The sequence below is a fragment of the Apium graveolens genome, chromosome 4 (genome assembly GCF_009905375.1).
Source record: "Apium graveolens cultivar Ventura chromosome 4, ASM990537v1, whole genome shotgun sequence".
NCBI classification, from domain to species: Eukaryota; Viridiplantae; Streptophyta; class Magnoliopsida; order Apiales; family Apiaceae; genus Apium; species Apium graveolens.
This window is the reverse complement of record NC_133650.1, coordinates 108,758,307-108,773,813: the sequence shown is the minus strand read 5'-3', so window position 1 is coordinate 108,773,813 and position 15,507 is coordinate 108,758,307. Positions and strand designations below refer to the sequence as shown.

The 15,507-nt window shown below is 32.3% G+C and overlaps 3 protein-coding genes across 4 annotated transcripts; 2 read left to right on the top strand and 1 right to left on the bottom strand.

The window, feature by feature from the left end:
* The first annotated feature begins 2,504 nt into the window (after nucleotides 1–2,504).
* LOC141718842 (STS14 protein-like) lies at nucleotides 2,505–3,014 on the top strand. The gene has a single exon (XM_074521221.1). It carries the CDS (start codon nucleotides 2,505–2,507, stop codon nucleotides 3,012–3,014), a length of 510 nt encoding a protein of 169 aa, XP_074377322.1.
* A 468-nt stretch (nucleotides 3,015–3,482) lies between these two features.
* LOC141718894 (STS14 protein) lies at nucleotides 3,483–4,257 on the top strand. The gene has a single exon (XM_074521269.1). The coding sequence runs from the start codon at nucleotides 3,596–3,598 to the stop codon at nucleotides 4,175–4,177; it is 582 nt and encodes a 193-aa protein (XP_074377370.1). The 5' UTR covers nucleotides 3,483–3,595; the 3' UTR covers nucleotides 4,178–4,257.
* Nucleotides 4,258–4,564: 307 nt separating this feature from the next.
* Nucleotides 4,565–10,520, bottom strand: LOC141718889 (uncharacterized). 2 transcript variants are annotated; one of them, XM_074521265.1, is made up of 12 exons: nucleotides 10,065–10,520; nucleotides 9,874–9,964; nucleotides 9,175–9,247; nucleotides 8,690–8,773; nucleotides 8,305–8,421; nucleotides 7,453–7,881; nucleotides 6,870–7,273; nucleotides 6,620–6,719; nucleotides 6,465–6,524; nucleotides 6,304–6,399; nucleotides 5,982–6,110; nucleotides 4,565–5,142 (listed from the first exon to the last, which is right to left on the bottom strand). In XM_074521265.1, exons 2-12 carry the CDS (start codon nucleotides 9,960–9,962, stop codon nucleotides 4,840–4,842), a joined length of 1,884 nt encoding a protein of 627 aa, XP_074377366.1. In that variant the 5' UTR covers nucleotides 9,963–9,964; nucleotides 10,065–10,520; the 3' UTR covers nucleotides 4,565–4,839. The 2 variants fall into 2 exon arrangements, with proteins under 2 accessions (XP_074377366.1, XP_074377367.1); XM_074521266.1 differs by having other exon boundaries at nucleotides 6,304–6,390; nucleotides 10,065–10,519.
* Between the last annotated feature and the right edge of the window lie 4,987 nt (nucleotides 10,521–15,507).

Sequence of the window (15,507 nt, the reverse complement as noted above, 5' to 3'; positions counted from 1 at the left end):
TATTACGAATACCGCAACATGCAAATCCAAACAACTTTATGATTCTTGATCAAACTCCACAATATTAAGAAATAAATAAATATAAATATAAATATATATATATATGATTACGTAAAAATATTATATGATATGATTAAAATATACTATTTATAAATTTATAATGTGAAAAATAATCAAACCATGAAGGAAATAAAATAAATTATAACATATATGCTATATTTAGGTTACCAATGTTAAATATAAAAATATATTATTTAGCAAAAAAATATAATAATATAATAACTAAATACATAAGTACAAAAAGTACATATTTTTGGAAAATATATTATTCATGAATAACATAAAATTTATTTAGGAAATAAAATTATCTTATTAAAAATTAGATAAATAAAGAATAAATATTAAAAAAATATTTAAAAAAATAATAATCATCCCGTGCATCGATACAAAGCTAGTATCAATAATGTAATCAATGTTTTACTCCCTCGGGACGTATGCTCTCAAAACAAAGAAAAACTAATACGGAAGACTTGCTTCTTTTACACAAACATTTACGGAATATAAAATAGTCTGGCGAGGACAAACAAGTTGTAAAAAATTTCAGGTCTATTTTTAACAAAAACAGGAAAACAAAACTTATGGAAAACATGTATAAACCAAAAATTCAAAAATCACGTTTTCCGACAGTGGCGTCAAAAAATTGTTGGGAAACAAATCCGAAATTAATAAAACTGTAAAACTGTAAGTACACGTACGTACGCGACAAATATGAATCGAATTAGTGACAACCCAAATTAAGTTTTTAATTTATAAAACGAACAAAGCAAGTATACTAGTGCTCAATATATCACTTATTAAAATTATCTAAGAAACGGATTTTATTGACTAGACACAATAAAATTAAAACTCATACTAAAAATTGATGAACTTGAAATTTTGATTAATAATGAAATTGTGTTTACAAGGAGAAAGATGAAGAGATATACAAGAAAGAGGTAAGAGGTGTGTGTGATGTGAGACTAGGGATCTATTTATACTAAAAAATTAGATATTAACATTAATTATAATTAATTTATAACAATATTCGTGACCAAAAGTTTGCACAACATTCCCCTTAAAAAAGATTTCTGCTCAATTCACCACGATCCTGCTGCCTCGTGATAACATATCGTAATATTCTGATTTGTGACCCAATTTTTTTCATTTAGCGACATATCCTAAAAAATCTTCTTAATAACCGGTACAATAAAAAAATATCGCAAAATTAAACATAAAAAGGGAAAATAATATACTAAATAATTATTATAATACACTACGATAAAAATGTGTAATCATTGTATCAGCTTCTTTACAAGTCAAAGATTATTTGCAAGAGGTGGCCAAACGAACGGGCTGTGTGTGCCGGGCCGAATTATCATCGGGCCGATTTGGTCACCTCCCAACTCGTGAACGGCACGTGAAGGTAAACAAGGCGTGCCGGGTTCGGGCCGGTTCGAAAAACATAAGCTCGTGTACAGCTTGTAGGGTTATACGGGCTGGCGAGTTATGTTAAATTATTACTTTTTTTAGTTACAGATTCAGAGTTTGGCGTGTTGGAACAGGCGTGCCGGGCATACGTGTCGAGCTGGGGCGAGCTGGATTGTCACCTGGCGAGTTAGACGGGCCGAATTGTGTGGATAGCAACTTGTATACCACTGCCACAATATTATTTATCATATTTAATGTGTTTTTCCATTTGTTTTGTATGTTAGCCACCTGGTTTGGCATAGGTTATAAATCAATTATGGTATTTGTTAATTTATTTTTTCTAAATTGGAAGTGAATGAAATAATTGATTATTTAATAATAATCATTTTAAGATTAAATATATTAAAATGAAAAGAAAAAAAATTTAAAGTTATTTCTAATAAAATATATAAATTATTGGCATTTTACAATATATTAAATAAAAGCAACTTTCTAACAAAGAAAAATAAATGAGATACTAATTACAAAATAAATGTTTTTAATGCAACACAGTAGTAGTGTGCAGACTTTGTTTATTCAAATGAAAGTGAAACAAACTAAATGTGCCGCGTTAGGCGAGTTAGGCGGGTTGGCGGGCCGAGCCGGGACGAGTCGGGCCGAGGCTAACCACACGTTGGGCCACCTCATTGCAACACACTACATCCCACATAGATAAAGTTTTAGATTTTGCATGCACTGACCGACTCTTAATGGCCACACTACATGTGTGTCCTATTGCAGAAAAGCCCACCGTTCTCAAACTACCAATTCTCTAAACCATACCAAAAAGTATACCAATACCAGCTCACACACTAGACTTTTACACATTTTGTTGGGCTTGGGCGGCCAGTTTTGGGCGGATCAGACTTTAGTAATTAAGAACCAAAAGGCTTCATATATGACGGCAAAGAGACTATAAATAGTGTACATGGCACAAGAAATTTATATTCATCCAGACAATAATAATAGTACTAATACTACACGCCCTACTATCAGTAATGGACAAATTGTTGCTAGCACTTGCTGTAGCCATATGCGCATTGGCAGTAGCCACCACATCTGCTGCTGTGGGAGCTCCGAAGTCTCCTGGGAACACCGGAGACTTCCTAACTGCACACAACAAAGCCAGAGTTGCCGCTAAAGTTCACCTTTTCTCATGGGGCCCTAATCTAGCCCTCGAGGCTAATCAGATAGTTCGAGATCAATCTAACCTCAAGATTTGTAATTTCACCAGGTTGCCCGATAGGAAGTACGGTATCAACCAGTGGCAATCTGTCGGGCTTATTGGATGTTCACCACAAACTGTGGTGAATCAATGGCTGATGGAAAAGGTTAATTATGATGAAGAAACAAAGTCGTGTCTGGCAAATGATGAATGCCGATCATACCTTCAGGTTGTGGCGAAAAATACACTCTTTTTAGGATGTGGACAAGCTACATGCAGTGGAACAAATGGTGGCTGTTTGGCTATGTGCCTCTATGATCCACCTGCCAGGGGAACTGCATAGAACTTCAGCTGCATGTCTGTCTTATAATGCAGTTTCCAAAAAGGCCGTGGAAGCTTCATAAGTGACCTTATTATAGTATGAATAACAGATTAAAGTAAGAATATAGAATTATCAAATAAAAAATTATGTATATCGAAACTTTCAACAATGAACTCTTAACATATACCTTGAAGAAGCTAAAAAATAAGTTACTCTGTTTGCATGAGACACCACTTGCCTATGACGACTGTGCACTTGGTAAAATTGTTACAAAATAGAAACAGATCATAATTACAGACACAATCTCAATTTTTTGGAATAGACCAAAAAATTGACAGTCAGTTTATTGATTATTCGGTAAACTAGCATGAAAGAAACAACTCATCACATGTATACAGATGAGGCTAGTACTTGCATGATCACATTCTGATTATTTAGCAGTGCAGATTTGTCTTCTTGCTTGCTTAACGGACAAAGTCAGCTAATCACGTGTTCCACCTTGGAAGTATCTCCTCTCCTATTAATAACCACCAACAAATTGTTACCTCAAATTACCAAAACAACCCCCCCTTCCGGTTTCTCCTTGTTTTTATTTTCCTTTTATGACAATCCATGTCTTAACAACTAGTGCTAAGAAGAAAATGGCTAGGTTCCAGCTCCTCTCACTCTTAGTACTAGCTCTTGCTATTTCCCACAGTTCGTCACAAGCGGTAGCACCGTCTCCGGGATCTACAACTCGTGCACAGCCGCCCCTCAACGCGGCTGCTCAGGCATACCTTGATGCACATAACAAAGCCAGGGCTGAAGTTGGGGTTCCACCTCTCAAGTGGAGCGCGACTCTAGCTAATGCCACGAGCCTTCTAGTTCGATACCAGAGAGATAAACAAGGTTGTAACTTTGCGAATTTAAGCAGTGGCAAGTATGGTGGGAATCAATTATGGAGCAGTGGATCAGTGGTGTCACCACAAGAGGCTGTTGAATCATGGGTAGCTGAGAAGAAGTTTTACAATTATGCAAACAATTCTTGCCCAGCTGACCACAAGTGTGGCGTCTACACGCAAATTGTGTGGAAAAAGTCTCTAGAATTGGGGTGTGCACAAGCTTCATGTGCAAAAGATGCTTCTACTTTAACTATATGTTTCTATAATCCTCCTGGAAATATTGTTGGAGAAAAACCTTACTAGACCTAAGGTTATGTTCGTTTTGTATATCAGTGTAACTGCAATAATTAAGGGTTTTCGAAATGAAATTTTACTTCCGAGTATAGTTTTTATTTTGATTTTTTATGCAAATTTAAGTTGTGGTCTTCCTAGAACTAGACAGACCCCAATTCCGAGTGTGATAGACGGGTCATTTTTGTTGGTTTCTGGATTAAGGTAACTGTCGGTGACAGAGCTCCATAAGTGCTATTGGGAGAGAGGGACTTGTGACTGTTTGGATCTGGTTCCTCTTTTGAGTAACATATCTGAGGACTACTGAACAAAAATAAAAGTAAAAGACCATCATCCTTGCACTTATAGATAGATGATATTTATTTTCTAGAGCTTACAGATCATCTTGCAAAAGTTCAATAATTGAAATGGCACACAAATAATGCTCTAATTATTAACAAGTGGTCAGAGACTACATAATAATATTGCAGTTGTCTTGGCATGATATTAAAGCAGAGATTATACATAATTCTCATGCAAAGTACATATCACTAAATTGTTGCCATTTTTTTATATCTCCTTCGCTGCCTGATGAACTACTTCATTTTGTACAATAAACCCAAACTTCCCTTAACTTTAAACCAAAAAATTTGCCTATGAGCTGAGAGATGCAAATAATTTACCTATGCAAGCAATCATTTTTCCAGATCTTTCGAAATAAGATATCGGAAATTGAAATTGTGGGGAACCCATTGAATGCTCTTCTTGGACTTTGATGTGTGACATTTTTTTATGCTCTTCCTAACAGATTGAGGTAGGGATTTTTGGATCATCTCCACCATGCCAGTTGGGCATAAATCAGAATCCTTGGCAAAAGATTCCACAATTTTTGGCAATAGGATTTTATAGTCTTTACTCACACCGAATGTAGCTCGAATGTACTCATCTTTTGCAGCTTCCAGTTCCTGTGCTATTGTCTTGGGTGTATAAACACGAATCTGAAACAAAGAAGCCGCCTTACTAAGAGACAAGTCAAACAATTAGTAGTTTGTAACTATAAATGGAGGACTGGACTCAGCAAACTTCTAACTCTCGTGCCCAATTAAGATTGTTTTTATAAGAAGTAGGCTTTGTTGGCTTTGTTGTACAACCGTAACTCTTTCATAATTCAATTGGTATCTTTGCTTATATATTTTCAGAAAGACATGGAAAAACTCAACCGCAATAAAAAATTAATAAGGAAACCAATGTGCCAAAAGTTAACAAAATAAATACATCATATATAGCATTCTATTGCATTGTGAGCGGCCAAACATAACCATTGCTGCAGAAGCACCCCACCATGAAGACCCCTTCAGCTATAATGTCTATGTGGTATCAAAATTGTATCAGTTATACAAATCCTTCAATATTTATGTCACTCCAAGGGAGGACTCCTATTAGCTATAATTTTAGATATCCTAAGTTGGTCTTCTATATTTGTTGATTCCCAACTCATTAACTAAACACATCCACACCATTTCCCGCCAAAATTATTACTTATTTTATTAATCAATGCCCATCATCACTCTAAAACAAATGAATAAAATATTGTTTTTAAACATAGCTAACATCATTGGAGTACAACGCCTTAGGTTCAAAAAATTTTATATAAGCATTAGTTTATATTTTTAGCTACTTCCCTTGGAGATGACAAGCCAATGAAAATGAATGAAGCTAGTAGATTCAGTCATTTCAAACAGTTACAAGAGTCAATTTCTGACTTTTGGGACGTAAAAGTCTTACTCCAACAACTTATGGTATATAGCCAAAGAAATAACAGTTTATGAACAATTACCGCTGGATCAGAATGGCATCCAGAACAAAGAGCAAAATGCAAAAGTGGTTCTGGATGATCGATTGAGTATGCTTGTCGTTCTTCTGCCGATTTAAATTTTGATTTTGAAGATAGCAACAACCGAAGCCACTGCAAACAAATCAAAGTGTAAACAAGACTCCTTTATCAATACAAAAAGGTCGAGAATCAAACAAAAGCCATTTTTAGCAGAAAATTATGCTGCTTAAGCACAATCGATTCCCCAAGCAAGAAACCAATCAGAAAATTAATAGATAATTAGATAGTTTATGTTATAAGTTGAAAACTAGAGCATGCCCTTTACCTGTACAGGACGAGACATCTGGCATCCCAATATTGAACTCTGTATCAGATTTATGCTTACTACGCGACCCCCAATATTGTAGGCAGCCTGGTGAAACTAAAGAACTGGTAACCCTGATTTGTTTACATTTTCTTAAAGAGGAATCGACAAGGAATTCTTACCTTCAAGAGAATAAAGAGTCTCTTCACATTGTTTCGTGGAATCCCATAAGCCAAGTATGCCTGTTAAAGTGAAAACAGGAATTAAAATTTTCATGTAATCATATCAAAGAAGGAATCCAAGGGGACAACTAGTGCAGTTCATGGGCTTGTCATACATGCATCATCAGAGCATTGTGTACGTTGATCCAGAAAGCTAGCTTCTCCGAGTGTGTCATCTTCTTGGGATCTATCTCTTCTAAACGAGATATGAGAAATCTACAGCAAAGCGATTCAAATAAGCATCTAGAATTGCTAAAGAAACAATATCTATAAAGTGTCAGACCACTTTCAAGATGAAAAGAAAACTTTCTACACAGCTAAAGCATGACACGTAGCAAAAAGAACTACATTATACAAACAATATACCTAAAATTTTGTAGCATATGCTCGACTTCAGCCAACTTTTTATCATTTCTATATATATACTGCACCTCGACCATAGTGCTGTAAGGTCCACTAAATTCCTTGAGCCCTTGCACATGGAAAGGATTATCCAACCGCTCATCAAGAGACGAATATTTCCTAAGCCCTGGACTCCACATTCCAGAATGATCCTTTGGAGAAAACACACTCAGTGATGACGATGACGATGCAGGTGATGAGAGTCCATGACTTGAAAGAGGAGGGTTAGCTAGCTTGCAGTATATATCTGAAATGCACCGGATCATATCCTCTGAAAGCTTGTTTGGCGTCTCAGGCACATGATCAGAAATACGGGTACCAAGATGCTCTGCCAGACTGATTATATTTGAAGAAGTGTTTTGCCCATACTGAAAAAGAATCCAAAAAATGTCAAATCACAAGGTGAAACTTCAATTTATCTAAACACGACAGAGTTCAATATGATCTTATAGAACTAACACACTTAAGACCAGATGCCTAACTGGTAGTTGATAAGCAAAAAGTTTTCTTTCAAATGAGTTTCAAGATGTTGTGAAACATAAGGTACCTCCATCATGGACAAAGGCTGTGAATAGCAAGCACGTATATCTCTGCCCAAAGATTCTGCTGGGGGAGAAGTTTGAGCCGACAAAGTTGAATGTTGAGATAAAAATGAGCGACAGCGATAGACACTAGATTCTATTAGTCTATCCTCTCCATCTAGATCACTGAGGTCCTTTTGTGGAATTATATTCGACTGAAAATCAGATCTAAAAGAAGGTTTCTCTATATTTGACATAACATTAACTCCAGAAATCACTTCAGACTTTTCTTTCGGAGAAGTTTTGGGTGACTTTGGTCCTCCGTCTTTCATATATGGAGTCGTGGACGTTACTTGTTGATCAAATGCCTGTCTATAGAGCGAGAGAAGATACTGCTCCAAATGCCCAACTTCCAGCTCTAGTACTGATATATCCTTAATCAGTTCAGTGGCCGGCTGAGATAACACAGAAACAATTTTGAACATTTCAGCACCACCTCAAGAGATCCAAAGCAATATACAGTTGCAAAAATAAAACATGGTAAAGAGAGAAAAGCAAAACTGGTTGAGCAAACTTTAGCTGTGCCAGACAGTAGGAAACTTTTAGGCAAAGCAGCTTATCAGGTATAATAGAAATTAACGACTTGCAGTGAGTTTATGTTAAGGGGAAATTGTGACGTTAATAGTGTAGTAAGTTAACCTCGCCAGTGCGCTAAAACCAAACTTTTACCATTAAATAGTTCCCAGCATTCATAATAAGAAACATATTTAAGTCCATTTTTCACAAGAGGCCTAACTTGCCATTTAATGCACTCATTGTAATGGTCAACCTAGACGACTAAGAGCTGTGGAAGAGGGAGCGGGGTTACAATGTGCTACCTTAGGAATTGAGATCTCGTTTCCCGGGTCAAGGGAAATGGAGTTATAACCCAGTGCCTTTTCTAGCACACCACGGATTGCGACCTGGTTTTGCAATCTTTTCTCAAGTTGTAGTATCTGCAAAAAAAGAAGTATAATTACTTTAAAAAGTCAATATTAAGTCACTCATTACATAATACGTGGCAAGAAAGAAAAAGAATGTAGGCCTAAAAATCTTTACACTAGTTGAGTTCAGAATTCGTGCTTTAAGTACCATAGTAGAAAGATGTTACGTTACTCATGAGCTTATTGGGTTCTATAAAAAAGCAATATTTGATCCAACATTTTGTTGGCTGCTCAGAATTGAAGGAAAATGAGAAAACGAACTACTTATTTGTCTCTGTACCTCTTGCCTTAATGAGTTCCGAGCTTCGGCATTGGGCGATGGTTTTGATTTCATGCCCGTGCTGCTTTTCAAGTTCTTCATATTCTGGTAACAGATAATATTCATAACATCAGATTGTTAGGATATATTTAGCTGACTGCAATTATGCACACAATGAAATATTATGGGAAGTGGTTAAAATTGAATAATCTTACAAAAAATGTTTGCTAAAATTGACTCGAACATTACTAGTAATACAACATGAAGAACCTCAGTTCTCTTGTAAAACGATTAGAAAGTAACATTGAAGACCATATAGCAATTTTTTTGAATTTTAGAGAAAGAGGCCCCCATGATCCTTTTCCCAACTTAAAGTTGGAGAGGAAAGCCATAGGGGGTCTAACCAGTCGCAACAATATTGCTAAAACTTTGACTGTTTAACGGTTTTGCCAACTTTGGGGGCAATAGTTTGTAGACTTAAAACAATAAGGCAAGAGTGATCTTACCATTTCCAAACAGTCAGATGATTCGTGCATATGATCCAGCTTACTTTCCTGGAGCTCTCTCTTGTCAGGAAAGCTGCCATTACGTAAAAATAGAAGAAGAGTTATCAACGACAAACTAAAGGACACATACAACAAACAGAAACATGCCATATCCTAAACCTCTTCAAAGTTACTATCAAATCCTTAAACTATGTGCAAGACCAAACTAGGACACATTACCAACTTGTCAAAACTCAAAAGCATCCACCTCAAGTGGATGTGAAAATAATCTTTACCAATTACCTCCAAATTTTTTTTTTGTAAATTAACATCAAGCACACTATCCAACTAATTGGTTACTTCACGAACATATCAAAACATGAATAACCAAGCACACATGGCAAGCCACAAAATTCAAGACCTACCCAAATTCAGAAATTTCCACATTTAATGAGCCCTCAAAAATAAATTGACCAAAAATGTATGGCATATTCCAACCATGTCACATTGTCAAACAACAAGTAATGAATCAGGGATTTTAGTACACAAGCATTTAATAAAACAAGCCAGAAGTCAAGTAAAGTTAGTTCTTTTAAATGAGAAAATGACTTCACAAATCCTTCTAGCAAGAAAGAAACTCATCAATTGCGAAGTACATGACATTAGCTAAGCAGAAGAAAAAAATCATAAGTTTTATGAAGTTTTTTTTTTAATTTTTACCTGTGAGAACGCTTGTGCATAGAAATAACTCCCATATCAAACATATTATTACTACTACTTCCAGTTCCACCATGCCCTTTTAAACCCATTGCTGCAAAAAACCCACAAAACCCTTTAAACAAAATTACAAGATTTTATCATACATAGCAAAAAAATCAAAACTTGGAGCAAAGATACACACACACACATACCATGAAACTCCAAGACAGTGAGTACCCAGATGAGGCTTTTCAGAAAATAATAGTTGAAGTCAAATAAAAGAGCTGTGTTGTTGCATTGCACTGTAAAAAGTAGTGTTTGAAGTAAAAAACAGGGCCTGAACACAACAGGGGTTCTTACAAGAAGACACCCTTTTGACCAATGTGTCTAAATATGTTAAGTTTTACAGCCTTATATATGATTTTAGATGTTTAGCCGGATAAAAGTCACAAATTTAAGACCCTCAAATGTCAATGTATAAATAAATTGTGAAAAAGGAAAGGCCTTAAAAATAGGGAAAGAGAGAGTAGAAAGATATGGAATGCTAAATTATAGGGAGCTGTGTTTTGGTAGTAGAAATTATAGTGGCTAGTGACCAGAAGTGACTTTGGTTGGAATGAAAACAAGGTAATCAATCCCCCACATTCTCTTGAGGGGCTAGTGGCGGTGGGAGTTGTTTCACCATGTGTGTATGGGATTATATATGGACATTGATGTGTACATGTTGTGTTTGATTTTATCTGTTGATGTATTCGGTATCAAGATTATATTACAGTGCATCTTCCGATTAATATTTTAAATTTTTATTTATCCGGTTATATTATATTTTTAAAATATTTATATAAATATATAATGATTATAAATTTATAATAAAAATAATAGAATAACATGTGATCGTAATTTAGTAGAATAAGTAGACTATTTCTAGTAGTTTAACAATTTAGTAGTTTTGCACATATATAACACTATTATTTATGTTTTTTAATAATAGAATAAGTTGTATTCGTAGTTTAGTAGGATAAGTATACTATATTTAGTATTAGTTTAATAATTTAGTAGTTTATTAGATATATAACACTATTTATATTTTGTAATAATCAAAATTAGGGAATTATCGTCGAACCAAACCGTTTAACCAAATTATCTCTATTCCGGCTATTATAATATAGTATAGATTTTTGAGATAACAAATCCTTTACAATTTCCTTAACATATTAATATACTTCATTGATTTAAAAATGTATTTTATAATACTAAATTATGTTAGTTTTTCATATTAAAATAATAATATTTGAAAATCGAAATAAAATATAATTATTTTAGTTATATTTAGTTAACTAAATTGATTGATTTTAATTATTTTAGGTAAGGGTTATAAAAATATTCAAGTGGTGTTAACTATAAATATAACACCAGTTAGTTAAATTATGTCTAAGAGGAAATTTGATTTAATAAATACTAGTTGATAACTCCTGCGAAGCACGGGTCCAAAATTAAAAATAATAGTATCACGTTATTATTTACATAAAACTGAAATTTATAATCCGTGCAAAATATAGATCTAAATATAATATATAAAATGCTATTAAAATATTTAGTTAAAAAATCGAAGTTAAGTATAACTCTAAAATTTTACCGTATAGTTCTAGTTTTGCATGCACCTAATTACTTGTATAAATGTGATATTTTAACTTACTAATACGATTATGTTAAAGTAAACCGACGCTTAGGTGTTCAACAACAAATAAAAATTAAAAGAAAATAAAATTTATAGACAGTAAAAGTTAATTTTTGTCAGTTGAGATTTTATTAAATAAAATTTTAAAAATAGTTGTATAATTTTGTAGTGAGTACCAAGATTTGAGACGCTTATTAATATAGATTGTTGATAACCCGTGTGAAATACGGACCGGAGACTAAAAATATCGAATTAATATTTGTAGAGAATTATTCATAATCCGTGTGAAACACAATTAAAATTAATATATTAATATCAAATATTAAATTGTTACTTGCAAAAAATAATTAATAAATCTGTTACTGTTAAAATATGTTTTTTAATTTAAAGTAAATAAACGTTGTGATGGACAGTAACAAATACGATCGTTAAATCAATAATTTTCAGTTTAATAGTTAATAAATGTTACTAAAGTCATTTGCTATTACTTAATTATTTTTAAAATAATGTTATAGGAAAATAAAGTTTACAGAGAATAAAAGTCAATTTGTGTTAATAGTTTACTTTGTAGTTAGTAGTTTTTCAAAATAAAAGTATTTATATGTTATTTTACTTAATTTAACTTAATTTAATAAATTTTTAATATAATTTATATATAAATAAAGTTTACATAGAATATAAGTCAATTCGTGTTAGTAGTTTACCTCGTAGTTTGTAGTTTTTCTAAAATAAAAATAAATATAAGTTATTTTATTTAATTTAACGTAACTTAATTAATTTTTAATATAATTTATAAATCATTTAAAAAATATTTTTATTTTATGAAATAAATAGACGATTGGATGAAAAATAACTAAAAAGAAAATAAAATTTACAAAGAATAGAAGTCTATTTATGTTAAAAATAAAGTTTATAGAAAGTATAAGTTAACTTATGTTAAATAAGTACTAAAAACAAAGTTTATAGAAAATAGAAGTAAGTCCACATAAGTACCAAAATTTGGTAGTTTGTTACTAAACAAAGGTTATAAAAAATAGAAGTGAACTTATGTATAAATACCAAAATTTGGTATTTTAATATTTTGATACTTTTAACACCAAATTATATATAATTTCGCTTATTAATAAAGAGTATAGATAGCAAATAACGAATGATTATCTAAATTTTTAGCTATGAAAAATTATGTATTGGAGTGAGACAAAATTTACATATATTATATATAACATGTAATTTTAGCTAAGGTCTGTATCGTGGGACGTGGTCTTATAATTTTTAAAAAAATTTGGCACCATCAAAAACTTTTAACCGAATTGGAGTCAAAACTAGTACTCCCTCCGTCCCATTTTGTTCTTCCTATATTGACTTTCGATACCGTTCACGGTAAGTAATTAACTATTAATTTACGTCTATTCTATAATATCAAACATAGTTATGAGTGATCTCGTTGGATTCGTATTTATCAGTACTTTAATATAGTGAATTTTTTATATTTAATACTAATACAAATTTAAAGATATTAACAATTAAAAGTGTGCATTGACAAATGTGTCCAACACAAATAGAAAACGTTTTTAAGGATGGAGGCAGTATATTAAACTTATGTCAACTGTCTATTAGTTTCCCGAGTCAGGACTCAGTACAGTACTAAACTGAACAAAATCTATATCCCGTGATAATAATACAGTTAAACCTCTTTAAAGTAATACCCTTGGGACCGGGAAAAAATATTACTTTACCGAATTTATTACTTTATCGATATAATAATATTTTATTACTTTATCGATAGAGTAATATTTTATTACTTTACCGAATTTTTATGTTTACGTGGTACAGTATAATATATAATGTACGTATAAAAACTAGAATTAATCACATGCAATGTATTTGATCTAAAATTACTTTTATTATGATTACTTATATCCAAAAACTAGATGCATGCATATTAAAATTGCACCAGATCAGTACATAAAGGTAACATGTGTTGTGTACGTTGTATTGAAACTCAACCATCTAATATTTATTGTAATTCTTAAATAAAAATACATGAAGAGACACCATAATATTAATGATAAGACTTTGTGATTAACTATACACTGAACCCGACGATAGCAATGTCATCCCAAGCGTGTCATCAAAGGAAGCATTTCAAGCACTCACCACTTTGAACAATTACTTGTTACAACACGAGCAAAACATACCAGGAGTTATTTTTGCTTTACATAAAGTCAAGGACGAGATTAATTTTGGCTTTGGTGGAAAGAAGAAACAAGCTACAATAGATTCATATTTTAATAAGAATTAAATTTTGTAATCATATACATTATACAGTATATATATATATATATATATATATATAATTATGGAATTATTACTTTACATATTACTTGGGCCCTTAATGACTTTCGAATTTTTTATTATCTTATGCTTTTAGCGAGAATATTACTTTACAACATTGGCCCAAGTTGGGACCGATGAAAATTATTACTTAAGCGAGGTTATTACTTTATCAGATATTACTTAATCGAGGTTTAACTGTAAAACGTTTCTTTTTATTTTCTTTACATAATAAATGTGCATAAAAGAAAAAAAAATGTCTGAATTCTGAAATACAAATACAACGCAAATACACTACTTTTGTTCTGCTAGCCAATGGGTAGGCCACAAGTTTTTGCTGGGGACCATTGATCTTCTGATTCGTCTGAACTATATGATCTCCGTGTTTTGCAAAACTAACTTTAATATCAAATTCATAATAATGCTACTAGAATGATTAATTATTTGTTTAGCAAAAGTTTATCGATTACTATTATCTATTTTACTTTTTCTGCTAAATATATTTCTATTTATTTCGAGCCCTCGCATAAAAGTGAGATACCTCTTATTTACTACTCTTTTTTACTACTGGCTGATGAAAAACTTAACACATACAAATACGAAGGACGGTTTCTAACACGCCGTTGGATAGTTGATTTCATCCAATGATTATAAATAAAAAAAAAGTAGTTAAGGGACAGTTTTTTACGATCTAGAAAAATTACCTTTTTATCTCATAATCACGAACTGTGAACATTATATGTGTTGAGACCTGAAATTACCTATTGATGTTAATGCACTGATCCATTTACATTTAGCGATTTCAGCTCTCAATCGCAAACAATATTTGCGGTCCGTAAACAGGGACAAAAAGTAATTTTTCAGACCGCATACAATATCCAGATCCATGTGACTCTTTTTTACTCATATCTATTGAATGATTGATACAACAGCTAAAAATCTGTTTACTGCATAATTAAACCATTGTCATAGACTGTCTCCCTGCACATATTTTAAAAAAAATTAAAATCATAACAACAATATTTGGTTTTTGTAATAATTTAAATACTAACCTATACCCGTGCGATACACGGATTACTTTTAACACCCGAATAATTTTTAATAATATATTTTATCTTAAAATTATTAATACATATTAATATAGTTCTCAATAGTTAGAAAAATAAACTGAAGAACATAATAAGTATAATAATATATGTTTTATGATAATTTGAGACTTGACTGAAAATAAATAATATAATATATTGTTCTCGAGACTCGAATCTTGAACCTGTAGAAATTATTAAAAATAAAGAATATAAAAATTTAAATATAATACGGCTCAGTTTAAATATTAATATAATATTAATTTATTATTATATCTAACTGTTCTCATCTATTTATTGTTATTTATAGTGTCAAACAAATAACTGCAAGGAGACATTGGATGCTTAAAAGGAAACGAGGTTTTGTAATGGTTCGTTTTGTCTTAACGCCGTTAATTCTTCGCTTTTGGAAGAGATTAGGAGAGGGCATACTAAAGGTTGGTTTTTTGATCGAGATATCTGCGTTGTCCTAGTGTAGCAAACAGACTAACGTTTGTCCATGGAATCTTAGAATATTAAAAATTACCGATGGCTCATGAATCTTGACCTTTTCATTAT